The sequence below is a fragment of the Carassius carassius genome, chromosome 7 (assembly GCF_963082965.1).
Source record: "Carassius carassius chromosome 7, fCarCar2.1, whole genome shotgun sequence".
Classification (NCBI taxonomy): domain Eukaryota; kingdom Metazoa; phylum Chordata; class Actinopteri; order Cypriniformes; family Cyprinidae; genus Carassius; species Carassius carassius.
The window spans coordinates 9,092,002-9,108,976 of NC_081761.1; the positions used below are offsets into that span (position 1 = coordinate 9,092,002).

At 35.7% G+C, this 16,975-nt stretch overlaps 3 protein-coding genes across 4 annotated transcripts in view; 2 read left to right on the forward strand and 1 right to left on the reverse strand.

Moving 5' to 3' along the window:
- Positions 1 to 2,762: 2,762 nt before the first annotated feature.
- mgarpb (mitochondria localized glutamic acid rich protein b) lies at positions 2,763 to 10,708 on the reverse strand. Its single transcript, XM_059553738.1, has 6 exons — positions 10,518 to 10,708; positions 8,505 to 8,608; positions 8,329 to 8,401; positions 6,698 to 6,892; positions 3,696 to 4,412; positions 2,763 to 3,295 (listed from the first exon to the last, which is right to left on the reverse strand). The coding sequence occupies exons 1-6, from the start codon at positions 10,588 to 10,590 to the stop codon at positions 3,252 to 3,254; spliced, it is 1,206 nt and encodes a 401-aa protein (XP_059409721.1). The 5' UTR covers positions 10,591 to 10,708; the 3' UTR covers positions 2,763 to 3,251.
- Positions 10,709 to 11,160: 452 nt separating this feature from the next.
- Positions 11,161 to 15,256, forward strand: LOC132143489 (histone PARylation factor 1). The gene is made up of 8 exons (XM_059553739.1): positions 11,161 to 11,299; positions 11,853 to 12,027; positions 12,202 to 12,388; positions 12,532 to 12,630; positions 12,940 to 13,090; positions 13,251 to 13,338; positions 13,506 to 13,678; positions 14,323 to 15,256. Exons 1-8 carry the CDS (start codon positions 11,258 to 11,260, stop codon positions 14,455 to 14,457), a joined length of 1,050 nt encoding a protein of 349 aa, XP_059409722.1. The 5' UTR covers positions 11,161 to 11,257; the 3' UTR covers positions 14,458 to 15,256.
- An 876-nt stretch (positions 15,257 to 16,132) lies between these two features.
- The window catches only part of ank2a (ankyrin 2a, neuronal), a 65,268-nt gene continuing 64,425 nt past the window's right edge, over positions 16,133 to 16,975 (forward strand). The window contains exon 1 of one of the 2 annotated variants that reach the window (XM_059553740.1): positions 16,133 to 16,638. In XM_059553740.1, coding sequence (XP_059409723.1) covers positions 16,516 to 16,638 — 123 coding nt within the window. In that variant the 5' untranslated portion in view covers positions 16,133 to 16,515. The remainder of the gene's footprint in view (positions 16,639 to 16,975) is intronic. The other variant, XM_059553741.1, reaches the window with a different exon arrangement.

Here is a 16,975-nt window from a genome sequence, read left to right on the forward strand (position 1 = left end):
GACATTTTACATTTCTTAAAAAATCCTGAGAGTTATGGGACAAAAAAGTCAAGTGGTAAACCCAAAAAGATTTCACCTGCACTGAGCCGCAGGATCCGACGGGTTGTCCGTGAAGACACAGGTCGATCCTCAACCCAAATTAAGGCCCTTATGCTGACTGCAGCCCAATAACCATAAGACGTCATCTGCTAGAGAAGGGCTTCAAGAACAAAAAACGTCTTCAAAGGCCACGTCTCCTCCCACTACACAAACTTGCCCGTTTGGAGTTTGCAAGAGAGCACCAAACATGGGACATTGAAAGGTGGAAGAAAGTTTTATTCTCTGACGAGAAAAAATTTAACCTGGATGGTCCTAATGGCTTCCAACGTTACTGGCATGACAAGGAGATCCCACCTGAGATGTTTTCTACGCGGCACTGTGGAGGAGGCTCCATCATGATCTGGGGTGATTTTTCCTTCAATGTGAAAATTGGAGCTTTAGGTTGTGCAGGTGCGTCAAACGGCGACTGGCTATGTGGATCTGTTGCAGCGGGCATCCCTCTTGACCGAGGGGCCCCGTCTGTGTGGTAATGACTGGGTCTTTCAACAGGACAATGCTGCAATTCACAACGCCCGCCTGACAAAGGACTTCTTCCAGGAGGATAACGTTGCTCTTTTGGACCATCCTGCGTGTTCCCCTGATCTAAATCCCATTGAGAACATTTGGGGATAGATGGCAAGGGAAGTTTACAAAAACGGACGTCAGTTCCAGACCGTGGATGCCCTTCGTGAAGCCATCTTCACCACATGGAGCAACGTTCCCACCAGCCTCCTGGAAACAGTCGCATCAAGCATGCCGAAACGAGTGTTTGAAGTGATCAACAAGAACGGTGGGGCTACTCACTACTGAGTCCTTTTTTGACACTTTAAGTTCTGTTGTGAGTTTAGCCTGTTTGACTTTAAATGCAGTTTTCAATAAATTGCCTACTCTCTATTTTTTGTCTCTTGATCCTGTTTTTTCTTTTGGCATTTTGAAGCAGCACTTACAACCCGGTTATGATCCACTAGTGCAAAATATGTAAAACTTGCGATGCATCCCATGGTCTTAAGATTTTGTTCAGGAGTGTATATATATATATATATATATATATATATGTCATATAACTAGAATTCTAAAACGCGAGTTTTGTGAGTGCTGAGTCAAACAAAACAAAATTAATAACTTTATCAAAACTATAACAATGGATATTATGGACGAGACTGGGAAAACGAAAGTTAAAGTGTAGGCTTACTGAGAATTCAAAAGAAAATAATTCCTCATTTTCACATGTAGAAAATATATGGATAGGTGGTCTTGTTTGATATATGGTATATATAATATTAAAATAAATAAAATAATTAAGACATTCTTTAACCAAAGATAAGTTCACAGGACTGATGCCATACATTGTAACAATTCCGTAACCATATTAATATTCACGTTCTCGTTTTATTGCACAAATAATGCCTTTCTTTTTGTGTTTTTGTGTAGCGGTAGCGCCCTCTGCTGTTTGACTTCTGGCGTAATTACATACAGTACTTTGATATACTGTTAACTCCTATGAAAACAACGTCTAATACGTTATTTTACAAGTTATTTTATGTAGAAAATAAAGTTTTATTGGTAACAGGTTTCAAAAATTATTTAAATTAGGTTTTCGACAGCAACTTTTTGACAATTTAATGGTTTTATAATCAGATTTGTTAATTGGATTATAAAATTTCTAATAAAAACTGCACAAAACTAAGCTTGTTTGTTAATGCATTAACTAATGCATAAAATAACTAAATTAATGTTGATATTTACAAACAAACAACAACAAAATATCTGTATTTGTTGGTGTTGATTGGTTTCATAGTGATTTTCACAGGGAGACAGGGCCTATCCAAAAGGATTTGTTTTAATACAATTGAAACCTTGCCAAGGCAAGTGGCCTGTTATTTTACATATTAGCTTTTTTACTGGTTTCATCTTTAATAAAATAACAGAAAAATTAATAAAATAAAATAAAATAACAGAATCAGGTTATACACCATGCACAGGAGATCAGAGAAGCACACAGCAAGTAATACTAAAATTCTAGAATGAATGTTCTAACTTGTATTTTGACTACTTGATGTATCCAGACTGCTTGTGAATTAGTAACAAAAACAATTTTGAAATTCAGATATTGAATGAGTTTAATGTAAATACACTCTTTCTGTTAATAATGACTTCACAAATGTTGTGGCTTGCCAAGAACTGGTGAGAGCATATAGTGGAGATTAATTTCAGACAAGTGCTAACACACACACATATATATATATATATATATATATATATATATATATATATATATAAACTAACACACTAATGCAGTTGGTCTAATTTCCAAAATAGTTCATGCAATTCTTGAAACAAGATTATTAACTTTCTTTTTTTTTACACACATATTTCAGCAATACTCAATAGTTTAATCATGTTCTCAGTCATTCACCGAATTTGCAATTCAGTTGGAAACAAAAAGTAATTTATAGGTCTTTTTTATTAAAATTGTGCTTTGACAGTTTAGCTAAATAATTAATCAGTTACAGATAAAGTAGAATCTCAGTGAGATAATTCTTAAAGGTTATGAAAGGTAAATTTATGCTACAACATATGTATATAATTGACCATATATTAATGTACATCATAAAAGCAACACTTTAAATTAAAATTGAATACATTAAAAATAAATAAATATAAAGAAATAAAGACATTTAAGATTAATGTGATTAATTAAAATTTCATTTCCTTCCATTTTGATTACACATTATTTTGTGTATAACGGAATAACTGAATAACCTAATGAATTACAATAAGCACTAGCAACAACATTCCAGTTGCGACCTTCTGCCCTAATTCAAATTTTATCTTTTCACTTTAAAATAAAAAGCAATCTAACAACATGAATGTGCCCACAAAACCTTTGATATTCAGCATAATACAGTGTCACAGATCACCATTTTCCAGAGACACAAAATTAGATCAATTAAACTTAAAACTGAAGCTGACTAAATCTCATTTTCAGATGAAATAACTAAATTAAAGAGACCATAGTCATTCAGGGAATTTGCAATACAGTTGGAAACAAAAAGTAATTTATAGGTCTTTTTTATGACTGTTACAGCACTACTGTATGTTAACTTGTATGTATTACATCACAGATTGTCTAGTTTCACTCTTTCCAGTGTCTCAGGTGTGGTACATTCACTTCAGGCTTGTGTCATGGTCAATGCAACATTTCCACTTCCAACAGCTGTGGAAGAAAGAAGTAGCATGATGATTGAATGTCTAAAGCTAAAGTCCAAAAAAAAAAAAAAAAAGGATTAATTCACCGAAAAATTAAAGTTTGCTGAAAATGTTCTCACTTTTTTCCCCTTACAAACACGCAGGTTTTTTTTTTCCACTTCACAAGATGTTAAATGATTGACTGGACCCCTTTAATGATGTTTTTATTAGCTGTTTGAACTCTCATTCTGACAACACCGATTAAGTGCAGAGGATTCATTCGTGAGCGAGTGTTGCAAAATTTCTCCAAACCTGTTTTGATGAAGAAACAAACTAATCTACATCTTGGGTGGCCTAAGGGTGAGTAAACTTTCAGCAAATTCTTATTTTTGGGTGAACTATTCCTTATTGTGTCATAATCATGTTACCTTCATCTGATGCCTCAACAGGTTTAGCTTTCTCCACAGCATCCTGCACCACTTCCATAACTAGACCTTCTTCTGCAGCCTCTGTTGCACCTGTAGCCTGTAATGGCTCCTCCAGGTCTGCTGGTGGTGCTGTGAGATCTGTATGTGCAGTTTCTGTGGCAGCTGGCTCGTGACACAATGCTTTACATTCTTCCATTTCCTGACCTACTTCCTCGACTGTTTCTGATGTCAACTCTGCAGCTCCAGAGACGGTGTCATCTTCTGAGAGCATCGCCACATGGCTTGTTGAGTCTTCCAATTCCAAAATACTCTCCTTCTCTGTAACAAGGGCCTTCTCAGATGTAGCAAGGCTTTCAGCATTAACTTCAGGCACAACAGGGCTGTCTTCCTCAGACTTGACATGGTCATCTACAACAAAAATCATTTCTTCTACTGCGTGAAGCGATGAATGCAGTTCCTCCAGCTCTTTTCCCTCTGTTTTCAGATTCAATCTACCTATCATGGCCTCCTCAACCACAGCTCTCTCAGGCACTTCTACTGCAACCTCTGCTTTAACATCAGCAACCTCCAGCCCATTGAGGGTCTCCATAGAATTGTTTTCCTCAGCCAATCTCACTGTGGCCACCAGGTGCTGATCACCGACTGAAGCAGCTGCGATCTCTGCTGTAGATCCAGCCAGGATTTTCACAGTGCTCAGTAGGTCAGACATTGGGATAACTGCAACAAGATTAGTTTATTACATAAACATGCTATAAATTGGCCCACAGAATCAATGGAATTTGAGCATTTTCCAATATTTATTTTTCTTTGATGGTTGAAATCCCACTTGGATAACCAATAACATTAGTTAATGAGTGTTACTGTAATTTTAGATTACATTGCAGTAAAAAAGAAACATTACAAGTTGTGCTAGGTGAAGTTCATTATAACTTCCATCCATTTCTGAGATCCTTGCTCTTGGATTTAAATGAGATTTATGTCTCAATATCATGCTCTTGACATTTGTATGTAAGATATTGCAATGTATCTACATTATAGCAGCAAGGGGCAGCCGAGTACCATTTGGAGATGGGCACACATAGGACATTGCATGGAAACAATCATGCTATTTTCAAAGCTAGATTTGAAGGTGGTACAATTGGGAAATCTTAAGTCACCATAAGTGGCATAAACTTCTAAGATTAGTGAGGAAACAACCAACACACATTAGAGAGATTTACTCAGATTAACTGTAAGAGATGCCTAAAGTCATTATGATCAAGCCAGTATGCAAACTAAAATGGACTTTAAGAGCAACAATTGGGATGCATTTGTCAGCAAAAGGAAGTGGGGTTTAATCTGTATTTACAGAAAAATGGAAAAGCAGATGATCAAAACTAAGTGAAGCATCCTGATTGAAAGCACAGGAGGAGCTATTCTACAAATACACGCATTATAAAGAAATACAAAATATAATGTACATACACTTTGACAATTTGTTTATTTTTAATCTCATTTATAGTTTGTGATGTGAAAGAAATCAATGAAAACTGCACTGAATTCAGACTCAAAAAGAATATTATTTTAAGTACTTTAAGGAATACAAATATTTTGTCAGTTTTAAAAACTGCAAATCAGCAATCAAAAGTAATGAGTTGGTTAAGTCGAAATAAAAAAAAACAGCATTGAGATTAAGAGCAAATGCTTCCATTGTCAGTATTATGATATGTAGATGACACTGGTATTACTGGGTATTATGTTTCCTTGTGATAGTTCACATTGTGAGAGATATTTAAACTATAAAAAAGGCTCACTGTCTGTCCTCCATCCCAATAACTGAAAGACAACATGCACAGGTAGAAAAATAGCAAGTCATTAAAAAAAGAAAACAAAAGATCTCTTATATTGCTTAGAAGGCCACAATGGCTTGGAATGAATGTGTATTAATACAATTAAGAAGAATTATATAGAAATGCATTCATGTCTATCCAATCTGTTTTTAATCTAAGTGTTTAAGTCTAAGACTTACTAAGTAGGCAACTTAAATCTAATTTAAGTGCGGACGCAGTCATTTTGAACATGAACATGCAATGCTTCTGGTGTCAGCCATTTCCAGTTATTTTAGCTGCGCAAAACAGTTGTTATTCATCTTGATGCTGCAAACTGGCATTTGTTATATTATTTTAATTAGTTTTAATTGATTGCAAATTGTTATTCTACTAGTTATTTAAAATAGCTAATAAATTGAAAGTATCATGCGTTCACAGAAAACAGCTTGAAAAAACATGGAAAGGGTCTAGAAGGCTGAATATAATTAAACATGAAAAGGTTTGGTCAAGACATCATTTAAAGTTTGTCTTGATGGGCCTTCTTTTAGTTAAAATTAGTTTTTGCACTAATACAAATTGCTTCAAATTTCCGGTCATTTTAAAACACTAAAAATTACAACAGTAATAAATTCTGAATGCTGTTTACTATCACAATAACAAATATTGGAATTTAAAACACAAGTTCTGAATGACAGACAACCCTGGTACATATCCATAAAATGTTGGCATGTTCTTGTTGCCAATAAACATTGTCAATATTAAAGTTACTTAAGAAAAATGCCTCCCTGCACATGTATGAGACACTAAATTTTAATAATGTGGGTACACAGTAACAAATATTACAGCAGGAACATGCACTGGGGGTGAAGGAGGAGAGATTACAAAACTTTATATGTGATTTCAATTAGATATTCAAGTGTGAAAACAGGCTGGAATAAAAAAAACAGTTCAATACTTATTTTTGGACTTCCTCAACCTCTCCTCCTCCTCCTTACCCTTGGGATTAACACCCTGTGGAGTTCACAATTTGAAAAGAGACACTTCTTTCTGTTTGGATGACAGTCAGTTAGTTAAAAGGAGCACAAAAATTGGAGTCTCTAACAACTTAATGGAGCGTTCCAAGGTGGGTTGGGAAGAATCACATATCTAGACTGCTGGGGACTCAGGCTGCTTCCTCAGCAGAAGATGCCTCACCGGTCGTTTCAGCAATGGGAGCAGCAGCCTCAGCAGTGACATCCTCAGCAACAGATGCAGTAGGTTCCTCAGCATCAGCTGCTACTGCCTCTACAATCGCAGTTGCTGCCTCCACAGGTTCTGGTGTCTGTTCAGCCTCTGCATTAATCATCTTAGCTGCTGTGGTTTCTGCTTCTGCTACCTCGGCCAATGCTCCTACATGTAATACAGTAAGCAGGACTTCAAGAAAAGACAAAATGATCCAAAGAAAATCCAACATCAAGTGTGATAAAGTTGAAGCAGACTTATGAAATGTGTTCTTATACTGAATAAAGAGGGTTAGCATTAAGTGTTATGTAATTAATAGAACAACAATAGAAAGATTACGAGAAAGGGATGATGTACAAAACCGATAACAAAAACCATTCATTCAGATTAGACTTCAGAGAATCTAAGATCTTAGCGTCAGCATTAGAAATTTATTGTTTATTTATTTATACTTCAGAATTAGTAAGATTAGGGTTTAAAGAACTTGCATGGAAGCTTGATTGAGACAATATAGACCCATCACCAAGCCAACATGGAACAAATGAAAACACACAAACATGCAAGATTAAATGATTGATTGACCCCAAAATTAAAATTGTGCATTATTTTATAATTCCAAGTTATTCTGAAGACATACAAGAGATTTTAGTGGCAAACAAAACAATGCGTTTAATGGAAGTAAGACAATCATGTGGTCTCTCTCAATGCTGTATTTATTTGTTAGAAAAACAATGGTAATATTGTGAAATATTATTACAATACAAAATTTATGTTTTTTGTATTTTAAAATTTAATTATAGGTGCAGTATGTATTATAGACACTTTTGGTCAATGTAATGCAATTTTTTTGCAATTAAATTTTTTAATGCAATAAAACGTATAGTTGTCCCCCCCCCCCAAAAAAAAAATAATAATCTTATGATTCCAACACTTTGAATAGTAGTGTAATTAGTCACTCTGTCACTCTGATGAAAGCACTTTCACCAAGTTCAAAGTTCCATTGTCGCCATCAATCATGCTTACTTGCCACAATTTAAACGGTTTGCAAAAACTAAAAAGTTGTGCAACTACTCTTGGAAAAGTGCTTCTGTTGTGAGATATGTGATACATTGCTGCAGGCAAAAGAAGTAAAAGGGCACAGACCAAAATGCATAGAATAGTTTTGTTTTTGAGTAATGAGTGCTGCTCAAAAACAGACATGCTGCTAAGTGAGAAGCTAAATTTATACTCACCCTCCTCACCTGATGGGAGAACGAAAAGGTGGTTAACAACACGCAAACAAGATAAGTAAACAAGTAAAAGCTGCTCTAAATGTAGCTAGCTTAGTGGCTGCTGAGTAACTGCAGAAAGAGGATCAGGCCTGAGGAACTGCAGTAACATACACGCACCAGAACAGCGGCAAAATCAGACACCCTGCCTCATGGCATCCGTCAGTTCAACTATGAATGGGAATCTAATCCCATCTGTCCGTGTAAATTATTTCCGCTTTACTGATGCTGAAAGATTAACTGTGATCTTGAACAGCCAAAATGAAAACAGGCATTCATCAGACAAAAACTAAACTACACCACAAAAAAAAAAAGAAAAAAAAAGAAAAACCTTACTTTTAGGTCTGGCCTCAAGTTGAGCAATTCTTTCATTATATCTCGCACTGTCAGAGTTTATTGTCTTATAAGCCTGTAGAAGGAAACAAAGTTTAGAGGAGGATAAATGGTTGTTTTTGTAAAAATGACAATAACACTTACAAAGCATTCTAAATAAAAGAAACAAAAATACATACATAAACAAGAGCAGCAGTAAGTGAGCTTCCACCAAGTACCACGTACACCATGTTCGTGCCGGACGCCGGTAGACCAAAGGACATCGGTCGTGTAGGGAATACAGCTATTAAAAGATAAACAGAGACATGTATCGGTTCATGCAGATTAACTAGTTAAAAGTATTTTGGAGTAGAAGAATGAAATTAATAATTAACCGTTTTTCTTCACCACCCATCAATCCAATTTTGAAATATACAAATCTAATACAATTATTTTTATTAATAACCCTATAAAGCCTACTGTATCATATTTGATACTCAAATTCATACTTTTTGAGCAGATAAATATCAGCAAATGCACCAAAGTCTTCTATATCATACTTTACAAACCATAAAAGCTCATGTCAATGTTCAAGAATTTTTTATTTATTTCATAATTACATTTTCGGACTGTTATTTAATATGTCAGGCTTTATTGGTTTAATTAAAAAAAATTATAATCCAAAAACAGAAAAAAAAGAAAGAAAATCAGTATTTATCAGTTTTTCAAATATGTGCCTCAGTTGTTGCAATGTCATTGCAATGTGCTGCTATTAAAGTTGTATCAGTGTATGAGTTTGATGAGTGAACATTTTAAGTAACATGCAAAATTAGACGGGACCAGACAAACCTGATACAACAAGCATGTTTCAGGCTTTTCGGACTCACAAACACACATCCTCTGTGTACTGTAGCTGCAGTGAAGCAGCAGAAGGGAACACAATGTCCAACAGTTAAACTGCCCCTCCCACCCTCTCTCTAAAGCAACACTTCAGCCCAGTGGAGCACATGCACAGGACAAACTATACCGTCACATCACAAAATCTAGACTTAAAATAGTTATTTCCACTAGAACCCAGCATGAATTTCAGGAACGACTTGAATAGCAAGGTGACTGTCTGCACCTGTGCCTCATTTATACATTTAATCTCATTTATGGCTGCGTCAACGGACTGTTAAGGTAAAGGTAGACCAGCAGGTGTCCAGGACAGTCCTGTTCTATGAAAACAGTGATTGCTGCACACATAAACACTGGCATACCATGGAGACGCCAGACATGTCAATGTGCAGAACCCTAGGCAAATACATGACGGCAGAGAGCCCTGCATAGGGCCCTTTTCAAATATTTGGGTAGTTTTAGAAAATGCCTGAGCAGATTTTATGAATAGCCTACATCAGTTCAATCATGCACAGAATGAGGAGTCAGCAAAAAAAACTTATCAGCCCTCAAAGTAAAATGGGCCAGAAGGTCTTCAGATTTTAAAACAATAAATAAATAAACAAAAAAGCCTTAAAAAAGAAAAAAGAAAAAATGTTGCACGCAGTTCAAACCGAGTGAATCCTTTGACAGGAAATTAACTTTAAACAAATCAAACTCAGCTATTTCCCACAGATGCACTGGAGCAGGGATGGGTTTACATGTCCCAGTTGTCTGTTATGGAAAATTCTGCATTTAAAACAAATGTCAAATTCACAAATACGCTGATGTCAAACATTTTGAAATTAAACAAAATAAAAACACACTTGTCTTAAAAATACAATAGACAGAATCTCTGAATATTCTATTACATAAAACACTCGTGGGTCTCTTCCAAATGCAAAGACAAAAGAGGTATTTCTAGTTTACTGATGTACTACTATATTTCATGTTTACTTTGGGATGAATTTTTGATAAGAATATCTCACCTGTTACATAACAAACAGCAGAACTCAATGTTATAGATTGGGATAAAGTCGTAACCACTGACAAACCTCCTAAAAGAGTCGAATTAAAACTGTCCAGAAGTGTCCAGTTACTTTCTCCAGTTTTAATTTCTTATTTCATAGTTTACGCGCTTTTTATTTTTGGAACATGCACTCTTGTTTTTGTTATTTTTGTAACATAGCTTTATTTGAGATCGCTATCTTTTTAGCCTGCGTAGGCTGGTGAATTTCATTTGTAAATCCGAATCGAAAATACATTGATTTTAAGACTGGACATCGATGTTTTCTTACCATTGCTGAGAGGAGTGAGTGTTTTGCGTGCCAGAGGCGCAAGTCGTTGCCAAGCCGCTCTGCAGAACATCATTATTGTTATTATCGGTGCTGTGGATCCAGAATCTTAAGTTACTGAAAACTTAAACTGATGAATTTAGTTGCCACAAGCGTGTCTATCTCACAGACTGATCCTTTTAAACTCCCTGTCACCTCCCTCTGTGTCACGTCATGCATTATTTAGGCTACACGTGGGCCTAAATAGTATAAATATCTCATTTATACTGCTATAAACCCAGAACTTAAAAAATTAAATGAAAAATAAAACGTAATAAACTATTGATTCTATTTCAGTATATAACTTGCAATAGAAAATTATAATAAGATCAAGTAAAACATTTAAAAAGAACATTCCATTGTATACTTATTGCATATAAATTGCTATTTGTGTTTATTATGAAGATAAATATGAATATCAATTTTACTCTAAATTTAAAAAAATAATAATAATAATTATGAATTCATTTTAATTAATTAATTAATTATTATTATTAATATTATTAATAACTCACAAACGCTATTCTAAAGAAAAATCTCTGGACAAAAATAAACATTTGCGTTTGTGCATCTTATTAAGTAGAGGCAAAATTATGAAAACAAACACAAGTCACGACTTTAATTTTGAAATCGCTACCGGATGTTCAGAGCTTTTCTACTGGCTGCAGCGCTTTACGCGGAGACTGCAGGGAAAAGCAGCAGGCATGGCGGGGCGCGGGAAAAGAAAACCCAGGTCTTTGCCTCAGGTACATCATATAAACTTAATCACTTCGTGGCCAGCTAGAGTAAAGTGTTCAGTTACACTATTACGTTGAGTATTTACTAAGAGGTCATATACTGTAGCTCGTGTGAATGACTGTGGTTCATGTGCCTTTATCATCCACTAACCTACACTTCTGTTATCATGTTTGTACATTCAGTAACATGCTACATAGTTTATGTGTTATCCTTCATCTGGCTTTAGTTCATCGTGACAGACAGGTTACAGACATTGTAGTGTTTGCTCATTATTATAATAATTTTGTTTTAGACTCAAACGGACCAGTTCATTTGTCTTAATAGGGCAATTTGATCCAATATTTTTTTTTTTTTTTTTTTTTTTAGTAATAACAGATTATTTCTATAATTTTGTTACTCTCATAAAATGAAAAGTTAAAGACGATCTCCTGGTTGATGAGGGCTCAAATGTTACAAAAGGTGTCTTTTTTTCCTGTTGTTGTTTTTCATGTATCATATTATTGCTGAAATTATTTATTTCTGCTAATGTAACTTATTCAAATGTTGCCTGTTCAAATCCAGACAGAAACATCAAATGGGGAGGTGAAAAAAGCAAAAGAAGGAAAGCGAGACGAGAACACCACTGTCACAGGGGAAATGAGAGAAGAAGTGGAAAAATTATACAAGCTACGCATGCCTGATGATTTTTTCCAGTTTTGGGAATTTTGCAAGGGTCTTAATGCTGACTGTCCCCAAGGTATCTGTGTTATATTGATTGTCCCATATCCATACCAGTGCTATTTGCATATGTTTTTGCAGAACTATCATATGCATCCTAAAATTATTAAATGTATTACAATTAATACATAACTTAATTTTGTCTTGTTGCACTGGTGTTTAATCTTTGCATGTGTTTTTGTGTGCTTTACAGATGCTCTAAAGGAAACACTTGGGCTCCGGCTAGTTGGACCATTCGATATCCTGTCCAAAAAACACAAAAGCTCATGTGCCTCTCAACCCAACTTTCACCTTCACTGGCGTTATTTCTATGATCCTCCAGAGTTTCAGACCATTATACAGGGCAACACAGACACCCAGCACCACATGGGCTACTTCAGGTGACTGTTTACCTGTTGCAAAAAAGTTTCAAGGGTGATTGCATTAGCTATTCTTGGCACATCAAACTGCAACACAGCAGATTTTTTGTTTGTATTGTGGCTAAAATAATGCTGTGTCTAAGTGTGAGTTTCTCACTGTACAGAGATTTGCCGGATGCTTTGCCTGTGTTCATTGGAGAGAATGAAGCCAAAAAGGGCTGTACCATCACACAGATGGGGGATAACATCTTTGCAGCTGTTCTGTGAGTCTCATCAGTAAATAATACAAGTATAAATTAAAATGTATATAGATGCTGTTACTGTTCACCATTTCAGGTTCAAGTTTTCTTTATCCTCATTTTTAACAATTGTTGCCTTCATTTAGTTTTTTTTAATGGTCCTTTTGGTGTGACAAATGAATATTAAAAAAAAAGAGAGAGAATTTATTTTAAAAAGTTTTTTATAAAATTCTAAATGTGACGTAAAACCTTTGTTTTAAATATTCTAGAATATTTGAATATTTAAAAAATCTCTTAGCATAATGTTATTCTCTCCCCCTCCACGCCATATAGGCTGTTTTTGCAGAAGAAAAGGAAGGAGAGGGGACAACAGAAGAACGAAGCGGCTTTAGACCAGTTAGAAGATGATTTAAAGCGAGAGGCAGAGAGGTTGGATTTGCCTGTGGAGCAGAAAACTAAAGCTATGAAACAAAGAGAGAAAAAGGTATGTTTTCTAACGTGATGTAAAATGATTTGACAGAACCACCTCTTTATCTCTGTAAAATATGTGAAGAAGTACCTGGGATGTGTTGAGCTTATCTTAAACAAATAAATGATAATGCAGTCAGTAAATCAAATGTTCTGTGTTTGTGTTTTTCCTGTAGGTGGTCACAAAGACATTTCATGGAGCAGGAATTGTGGTTCCAGTGGATAAAAATAATGTTGGATATAGAGAATTGCCAGAAACGGATGGTAAATCTGAAAATCTGTCACAACCATTAACAGCGGCTAGTGTGTGAAAAATGCTTTTGTTGCATTACATTATGCAACATCACTTTCACAATGTATAAAGGGAGATAAAAACAGTAAGCCTTTAGTTTACAGTTTTTTTTTTTATTCTTCATTTTGTTTACCTGTAGCAAGTCTGAAGAAGATTTGCAAAGCGATTGCAGAGGCCAGAGATGATGAGGAGAGAATCAAAGCTTTTGCGCCCATCCAGGAAATGATCACCTTTGTTCAGTTTGCCAATGATGAATGTGACTACGGCATGGGCTATGAGCTTGGGATAGATCTGTTCTGTTATGGCTCGCATGTAAGATTAACACACACAAAAGTTCAACCTTAAATCCTTGCACAAATTTATATTTATACTTTTTTATACTTTTTATACTCTATCATATTAGTAAGCAAAAATAAAGTTTTTTAGTTACATAAAAATCTCTTGAATATAAGATTAATAAAAAGAATAGAAGATAAAAAAACAAAGAAACAAATTACAAGAAATAGAACAGAGCACTTGACCACTTTTGAGGACTTGTGTATGTAACTGTAAAATATATATATATATCTCACGTGTCAATATTGCAGCTTGTTTATATTTCAAAGGATATTTTACCTTAGCAGGTCTTTAGGTCTTATGTCTCAGCAGGTCAGCAGTAGATTTACATTGCAAGACATAATGCAAAGAAATAATAAATTATTTTGCCACTTATGATATAACTGATTATGCTTATATTAACATATATTACGTTTTAATTTACATATTTATTTCTGTGTGGGCTATGCATTGAGCCTTCCAGGCAAATTCAGAGTTTTGTGTGCAGAGATTCTCAGTCTTCCAGAGAATGTGTTCTTGCACTTTGCAGACACATTAACAGCCATTTCTGACAGATTTCTCATGATATAGAATTCTCCCGGGCAACTCACCAATTATTTTTTTCCTTACACTTTTGGTAGTATTTCTATAAAGTGGTACGTCAGCTGCTGCCAATGGCATACAATCTGCTGAAGAGAGGTCTGTTTGGAGAGATACTGGAGGCGCACCTCACCAGCCGTTCCCAGGACAACCTTGACCAACTCGCTGCTGTCTGATGTGTATCGAGAGGATAAGATATTCAGAATGACTTCCTGTAAATGTGTTTGGGTGGGGTCAGAGAGATTACAGTGCTCTAAAGTACGCTGTTAGGTTCTGCTGCTTCAATGAAAATGCAACAAATCCCAGGAAAGGTTAGTTTCTTAAACCTAGATTGCTCTTACTTTTCTAAAAGATGTATTGGTAATCCAAAATTTAAACATTTTGTTTTAGGTTTAATTGGATTAACATAATTAAAATTAATAGGCAAAATTAATTATTTTTTTAGCTCTCACTGCTCATTCGTACTTTAAAAGAGAAATAAAATAAAATGTTTCAACGTTTTGTAATACTGTGCCTTTCCAAACCCGAATTTCTTTGGTTCACACTGGCATTCCAGCAACCAATAGATAGAGAAATGACTTTTAGCTGCTGAAAGTTCAGTACGTTGCATAAATTATTTCTGATTTTGTTTTTTGCATTTCCATTAGCATATTTTGCATGACCCAGTTGCTTGAAAGCTATCCTTCAATTTGCCAGTTTATTTGAGCAGCGACTGCTGCGTGCTGATCAACATCTTGGTTATGGTTTCAGATCCATGAGTTTATTTTTGTGAAAGCAGAACGCACTATTCATAGCAAAAGTGAGCTGATTCTTGTTAAAATGGTACCTTAAGTAATCTGTACTGAGAAATTAAGTTAAAAAATGAGTTTTCAGTGTCAATTTCTTACTGTCTACATCATCATTATGATCATTCCGTTATCGTTGTCAAGTATTGTTCCAAAGTAGATGTTTAATAAAATGTATATTTTTAATGTTTTTTTGTTTGTTTTGTTTTGCCTGTGCTGTGAGAAAGATGAAAGTGATTCATAATATATCCCAATGGTATAATTCTGCTTACACTGCAAATATTTAATCTTTATTTTCAGTATACTAAATATAGGTTTCAGTGGCCTAAAAAGTTTTTATAATAATACATGCAAAACATTTCATATACAGTCAAACCAAAAATTGTTCAGACACCAGATATCATTTTTTGATATTTTTCTTTACTAGTGGGTGCAGGACACTATAGTTAATATATAGAATATAGAATTCTCAATCTGGGGTTTGTGAGTTTAATGAAAAGATACTAAAGCATGAAAGTGTAAAAATTAAAAATAACACTATAAAAGATGTAATATATAATTGCAATACATATATGTGTGTGTGTGTGTGAAGAGTTTACTTGCAAAAAAAAAATTATGATTCTGTTTTGTGTTATTTAGCTTGTATTTTTTTTTTTTACCTAATCAGAATAACCCAATTGCAGTTTGGCTCCTATTTATCTGAGCCTTATCTGTTTTTGCAGTTAACAAATATATATGCTATGTTGATATGGCAGTAAAATTAAATAATTAATGCTGTTACATCCCTGCTGTTTGGGGTAAGTTGTCACAATGGAAACCTGCCATTATATACTCTATTGGAAAAAAGTAGTTATCTCCCAGATGAAGTATAGCATTATACAAACACATACCTTGGTTTGGTCATTTGCCATCAAATGAAATTCACAATTATTGGTGTGATTTAACTGTCCATCTACTACTGGGTTACTGTATGTTCAAAAATACAATCTATTAAATCGATTTTGGTTTTGCCTCGTCATGTGTAAGTGGGGGTTTGGCTTATGGAGGAGGGGAGTGAGGGAGAGAGAGAGAGAGAGAGAGAAGCACGGGAGGGGGCTACTCAACACAGCGATGAGAACATCGTTCAAATTGCGCTACTGTTACACCATCGTGTATTTTTCTCAGGCTTATAATTAATTACCCTCTTTCATCCTCCACCTCGGTCAGTGTTTCAGCACTGCAGCATCGGTGCCTGTGCATGTGAGCAGCGGGAGTGCTGCAGGACACCGCGCTTGAGACCCGCACCGCACCGCGCCGTGTCGTCACACCACAGGACATTCGTCTGTCTCCACTCTCCAACACAACCACAACATGAGCCCTGACATCTGAGGCCGGAGCACGGGTCTCGACCACCGGAGTATCGGGACTGTCAGATTCCGTTTCGCAGACGATATCGCGCGCTGAGCCTGAATGTCAAAAAGCTCGGCAGAAAGTCAGAGCAGGGGCGGCTCCGTCCGAGACGTGAGGATGGCCTCATCCAACAATACCTCACCCGAAGGAGGCTCTCCACCCCACCCGAACCGCATCCGCCAGGTTAGTGAGTGCGTGTGTGGAATGAACGAAACGTTCCGCTTTCTGATGGTATGTGTGTGTGGGCGAGCGTGTCACTTTCGCGGTCTTATGGTCCATGATGCGGAGGATGAGGCGTTGTCCTGGTTACCGAATCTTTCTGAAGCATCAGCAGACTATCGCAATGTATTCATTTCATCATGGCAGCGTTGTCACAGTGTCCATCTATCTATCTGCTAAATTTACAGAAATGTTATCATAGCAAGCCTATCCGTTAACCTTAGCCAATATTGTCATGTTTCCTTTTAGGTTATTAGTATTTTTCACTGTAAAGCCTATACAGTGACTTTTTTACTTGCAG